The following is a 6,623-nucleotide window of genomic DNA, read 5'->3' as shown; positions in this document are numbered from 1 at the left end:
GGCTTTTCACCGTGGGTCTGAATGTGTTGTGGAAAAAGAAATTGTTAGGAGGTGATGATAGCCATGAAGTTGTACGTAGCATTAGTAGGAATGCAGAAGGGATGTGCACAGGTGGTGGGTATGGGCTGAAAGGAGATTTCAACCATCAGCATAATAATTAACAAACAGAGCTATGCTGAGCAGTTAGGGTCATACCAGCCATTTCTGGCAGAGCAGAAACCAGAGCCATGCATGGCAGTGTCCAAGCCAGTGCCTTAATTAACCGGGCCTATCTCCCACGCCATCTGTATTTACTCAAGTGCAAAAATTCTAGAGATTTTAACGTATCTTGTGAAAAACTTGCATATTGTAAGGGGTCTTCTGGTATCCTTTTCTGTTTCAGGATTGTTCCAATTCGTTCTCTGAGGATGGGAAATATTTGTAGCCGTTTTTCAGTACTGAAATATATTGGCATATATAGAATAGGTTAAATAAAGAAATGATACATAACAGTATTATTAATATGACATTTTAATTGCTACATCAGACATATTTTCAAGTACTAAGTGCAGGAACTGATAAAAAGAAGTTCATATTAAAAAAAGCTTGAATGGTTGAAGCCGTTTAGAGGCCTTTATTGCACCATGCTGTCAAAATGTCCAATTGACCTTTTCTACATGGTAAATTTCTCCTAGAAAGATTATACACAAGCTATTTTAATAGCACTGATTCCCCCCCCCCGCCTAGTTTTTTGATTAGGTAATGGTCAGAGCAAGAGAAATGCCAGAGTCCTTACATATACTCTGAAGATGACCAGGGGCATTATATACAAAGTTTCTGCAACCTTATTTAAATTTTTAGATAGATATTTCTGAATGCATCATTTGCCGTTCTTTTACACTTCCAGTCCGTAACAATTCTGTAAGTGGCAGCCCTCCATCAAGTCACGCTCAGTAGCAGAAGGCGGCACATAGGCATTACCCGAGCTCAACGGCTGAGGTAGGCTGGACCAACTCCTTGGCATAAATAATGCAGAGGCTGTGAGGTGATGCACATTCCCGCACTACCTGTGCTTCGAAGAGCTCATCAGCCTTGTAGCAATAGTTCAATGGTCCGCTGCTAGTATTACCATACCTCAATCCGCCTTCGCCCAAAGGCCGTATTGTTGCTACACCTACATGGGTGTTTGAAACGTAATATTGAGGAGTGCTGAGATGCAGCAGCTCTCTGGCACTTCGAGGGAAATTGTGGGGGATGGTGCCTTGGAAATATCAGTGCCAAAGGGGATCAAAGGCTGTTGTGGTTTAACCCCAGCCAGCAACTAAGCACCACGCAGCCGCTCTATCACTGCCCTCCTCAGCTGGACAGGGGAGAGAAAATATAACGAAAGGCTCGTGGGTCGAGATAAGGACAGGGAGAGATCACTCAACAAATTACCATCATGGGCAAAGCAGACTCAACTTGGGGAAAATTAATTTATTACCAATCAAATCAGAGTAGGATAATGAGAAATAAACCCAAATCTTAAAACAACTTCCCCCCACCCCTCCCTTCTTCCCAGGCACAGCTTCACTCCTGAATTCTCTACCTACCTCCCCAGCGGCACAGGGGTATGCGGAATGGGGGTTGGGGTCAGTTCATCACACGTTGTCTCTGCCGCTCCTTCCTCCTCAGGGGGAGGACTCATCACGCTCTTTCCCTGCTCCAGCGTGGGGTCCCTCCCACGGGAGACGGTCCTCCATGAACTGCTCCAGCATGGGTCCCTTCCATGGGCTGCAGTCCTTCAGGCACAGACTGCTCCAGCGCAGGCTTCCCACGGGGTCACAGCATCCTTTGGGCATCCCCCTGCTCCGGCGTGGGGTCCTCTCTCCCCGGGCTGCAGGTGGAGATCTGCTCCACCGTGGACCTCCCTGGGCTGCAGGGGGACAGCCTGCCTCACCGTGGTCTTCATCACCACAGGCTGCAGGGGAATCTCTGCTCCGGCGCCTGGAGCATCTCCTCCCCCTCCTCTTCACTGACCTGGGGGTCTGCAGGGCTGTTTCTCTTACATGTCCTCACTCCTCTCTCCGGCTGCCATTTCTGTGTCTCCCGCAACCTTTTTTCGTTCTTAAATCTGTTCTCCCGGAGGCACTACCATGGTTGCTGATGGGCTCGGCCTCAGCCAGCGGCGGGTCCGTCTTGGAGCCGGCTGGCGTTGGCTCTGTGGGACGTGGGGGAAGCTTCTAGCAGCTTCTCACAGAAGCCACCCCTGTAGCCCCCCCACTACCAAAACCTTGCCACGCAAAGCCAATACAAAGGCATTGGCTTATTCAGAGCAGGACAAGTTCTGCCCTAGCTTTTGCCCAGGGAAAGGCAAAGAGCAGATGGACACGTGCTCCCTGAAAAGACAAGGATCTGTGGAGAGGTGGAGGGAGGGAGGCAGGATCCCCAGCCACCGGCCCACAGCAGCCCAGTGCATCCCAAAACCTCTCTGAGAAGATTAATTCTCTCTTCCACAGAGGCTCTGGAAATCACTGGGGGAAATTCTCTGTGACTGCAGTACAGTCAGATATTAATAAAATCTTTTTCTGCTTTTACAACATATTTATACCTAAGTGTGATTTAGAGCTCTGTGTCAAGTCGTCACCAGGGCTGCATTCCAATGACCTGCAGAAAACACAGGGTGTTTCTGCACTTCAGGATAATGTTGATTTAGGGGCTGGTACAATAGCGCACATGGGCTATTTTATTTAGTTTCTTGGCATTCGTATTCAAAAATTGCCCTATAAAGAAGGGAGAAGGCATTAAAAAAAGTTTAAATGCTCTTAAATCACAAAGAAACATTGTGTTTAGAGTGAATGGAAACATTTGGATAGGCTCAGAATTGCTTTTTTCATGGAGAAATATTTTGTTGATATGTTAAATTTAAAATGAAAATCTCTGACTGCGACTCTTTTTCATTTTTTGGTACTTTGCTTAGGTTATCAAAATAAAATAGGTATTACTCTTCCAGCTATTTGAAAACTTAGGCTGGTCTGTGATTTGATCTAGTGCCTCTAAAAATCTGGTAAGACTGGGCCCAAAGTTCCCTGCATTGGGCACCTTTAAGCGGGGTTTTTAATTCAGCTTCCTAGTTGCTAAAAATCAGGAGCATTGCAGAATTTTTTGGTTTACTTTATCCATTGTTTTTATTTTGACTTCTGGGTTTAGGGGATTTATACTGTTCCTATTTTCAAACTTTTTTTCTGCGACTGTGAGTGACAAAACTATTTTTTGCCCCTTTTGTTCCTTTTAATGAAAGCTGCCACTCATCTGAACTTTTTCTATTTCAGCATCAGGTGCTTTCATAACATTTTCATGTAAAAAATAGACTGGACTTTCACTGCTTTGGGCAGTTTAGACATCAGTTCATCCTAGTGAAACACCAAAAAAGAACTGGGGAGCCGAAGAGAAGAAAATGAACCTGCACAAGTCAGAGGGCTACATTGATTTAGGGAGGATGGGGGGAGCTATCGTTATATCTGTATTTAAAGGTACTCTCCTTAAGACTGCTTAGAAGTTCTGCTCCCAAGGCAGACTAGTCACTTGGCAATCCATTTGTACTCCAGCTTTAAGGGAGTTCAGCAAGGGAAAAGCTTTACTCATGTTAGCTGTCTTCCTAGGTTGTCCCTTACTTTAAAAAGGGCTACTCCCATGGGAATGACAAAACAGGACTAATGTAGACATCATGACGTTAAGCACTAGAGACATAAAGAGCCTGATCGTGAAAAGTATCTTCTACAGTGAGAAAAGTACCTTGCAAAGAACATCAGTAATGCATACAGAAGTGAAAACAAATCTGAAGAAATGATTCATTGTTTATTTTAACTGCAAAGAAAAATGTTTTTAGTTCATTAGAGTATTATCAAGATTTTAATACCATACCCACTTCTTTCTAAACTGTTCTTTTCTTGAAAGCTATGTTAAACCTTCTCCTAATAACTCCTGTGATTAGCATCTTTGTAGAAATCCCAGAGGACAGGCTTCTAAAAGTGGCATTATATTTCTAGAGCCTCCCTGTAATTAAGCATCTATCAGGCCTTCTATTCAGTTGGATATAACTGCTCTGCAGAAAATCTCTCTTCACTTGAATAAAAAGAGATGTTTTGTTTAAATTTAGCAGAAGGATTGCATTTATGTTATGAAATATAAGAATTTTAGATTCAGTTTAACTGAAAAAAAAAAAAGAAAAAACGTACCCATTGCTTAAAGGACACAAGAAGGTCTGCAAGTGAGCTGCCATGGCAGAGGGCAGCTCCTGCTGGAGACCTGCTGGGAAGGGATGATGCAAAAAGCTCTGCCAGAGCTCCACCAAATAGTGGCCAACTGTGTGAAACATTTTGTTGAATTCAGTATGGGGATTATTAAACGTCACCAGGTGTAAGTGATATTTGCTTATCCACAGTAAAGAAAAGTCCCCAAGTTTCTACAGTCACTTCTTTAGTGAGACTGCAGCTGCCCAGCCATAAGAACACGAAACACACACTGTTTTGGCTTTGATAGCGTCAACACAAGATGCGAATGTTTAACGGTGAGCGCAACTCCAAGTAAAACCCCTTGTCTTAGGGACTTAATATCCTTTTCATCCTCTGGAGTCCTTAGATCAAAATTGGACATTGTTCTGTAATGCGTGTTTTTGCAATGTTTTTATCATTTATGATTTTATTTTATGTCAGTGTGTGTGGAGTTCTCCCTGCAAGTCCAGCATAGGGGCTCGGTGAATAATGTCAGGTACCAAAGTTTTGGTAGCTTCCTATATGAATTCATATTTTAGACTCTCTTGCTGCCAATTTGGCCTCCCGTACCCATGGATAAGAAACGTATTTAATATCCTGTTTGAAGGATTATCATGCACAGATGAACCTCTATCTTTTTGCTCATTCATGTGCTTGCACATCACCATCCCCATCTGAACCTTTTTCTTTTAAAAAGTATTGGGGAATATTTGATTCACTTGTAGTTATAAATGGTTACAAAGATGACACAACACGTATTTGACAGTAGTGAAAAGAAAATATACTTCAGACTAAAGTGGGAAGGAAGAAAACGTCCCTCAGTAATTATATGAGACAAAAAAATACCTTTTATCGGATGTTGTTAAAGTTGACACGAGTGTGACTTCACATTTTGAGCTGTATCTACTGACTTGAAAGCCATGCTCACTCTGGTGTTTAATCTGTCATTCTAATAACTCAATAGATTGAAGGGCTTAATTAGATGCTTTTATTTCTGTTTCAAGATGATGAAAATCAATGTTCTTCTCATTTACCTTCATACGCAGCCCAAAGATGAATCTACACTTTCAAGATGCTGCAAAGAATAACAATATCAGGTGAGAGAGCAACTGAACCTGCTTGAAGACAGATATATTTCAATCTCCCTTCAAAAAAGGTGTTCAGCATCTCTGCTAGTTTTTGTTGATCAGAATAGTCTTTGCATGAAAAAGTCCTTTAAAATGTATTTAAGAATATGTAAAGTATCTCATATCATAAAAGCTACTGTCTCATTCAGATCTGGTTCAAGGCTTGCTGATGCCATTGAAAGTCTTTCTATTGAATTCAGTGGGGTTTGGGTTGGTACATATGACTCCTTTTATTTAAGTTTCCTTTTTCTGAAGAAAATAGTAGAGTACACTTCATATAATTCATTGTATGACAGCCCCTGTAATACAAACCAGTGCAAAAAGTAAACAAATAGCTTTTATTTAATTGAAAGTGGGTTTTTTTACAGGATACATTGAAGAGCATGAGATAAATAATATCCACATCACAAGCAATTGCTAGTCTCTTCTCTCAATTATAACAGCTCGGCAGAGGTCTTTCATATTTGACATACCATTACACTGGAGTTTCAGTAGGAACTACTGCTTGTAAAAAATTCGAGTCCACTCTCCTTACAATCTCAAGTTATGTTTGGCACCACTCCATTTAATTAATGCATATACATTTATCCATTAATTTCAAAGCTTATTTTTAAAAATTAATGTAATATTGATACTTAATGGTTTCTTAATAATAGACCACTTCTATCTCCCTCCCCCATCCCCACTGTTTTTCTTTATCAGGAATGTTGGTCACGGTGAAGATAAATGGTTAAGATAAAATCTACACATGGTTTATTTCTAAAAGTCCATGGCTGAGCATTGCTTTAATCATCAAGGAAAAAGGATATAAGAACGGAACTCAATAGCAGGATCCCAGATGTCAATATATGGTTTGCCCTTTGGGACAATTTTATTGCTCCAGAGCTTAAACCTGTAAAAATATAAGCACAGAAAATTTTCTGACAAAAGTAAATTTGTGTCAAAAAAAAGTTTTTCTATGCATTCTGGCATAACAGCAATCTTTATTCTATTTGCAAAATGAAACATTATCCACAAGTGTTATTTCTATTTATTTTATTTTTTTTTTAAGTTGTAGCAGCAATTCCATGGGTGAATATCCACTTTTAGGAGGGTTTTGGCTAGTTTGTTGCAAAACTATGCTCCATTTTGCATGAATAATAAGGTACTTACGAGAGCAGAGGCTGGACCCTGGGCAACCCCACCCCAGCGATGGAGGAGGGCTGAGATTCTCTGGCTCAACAGCAGCAGCAGCTCCAGAGCAGACAAAGAGCTGCGTTATATG

The 6,623-nt window shown here is 41.4% G+C and overlaps 1 protein-coding gene across 5 annotated transcripts in view; it reads right to left on the bottom strand.

The window, feature by feature from the left end:
- Window positions 1–5,683: 5,683 nt before the first annotated feature.
- CNTN6 (contactin 6) overlaps window positions 5,684–6,623 on the bottom strand; it is a 150,768-nt gene continuing 149,828 nt past the window's right edge. For all 5 annotated transcript variants that reach the window (XM_052778388.1, XM_052778389.1, XM_052778391.1 and 2 more), the window contains one exon: window positions 5,684–6,251. In XM_052778388.1, the coding sequence (XP_052634348.1) occupies window positions 6,145–6,251 (107 nt within the window). In that variant the 3' untranslated portion in view covers window positions 5,684–6,144. The remainder of the gene's footprint in view (window positions 6,252–6,623) is intronic.

This window comes from Harpia harpyja, chromosome Z, assembly GCF_026419915.1.
Source record: "Harpia harpyja isolate bHarHar1 chromosome Z, bHarHar1 primary haplotype, whole genome shotgun sequence".
Lineage (NCBI taxonomy): Eukaryota > Metazoa > Chordata > Aves > Accipitriformes > Accipitridae > Harpia > Harpia harpyja.
The sequence above is the reverse complement of the archived record's forward strand: the minus strand, read 5'-3'. Positions and strand labels throughout refer to the sequence as shown.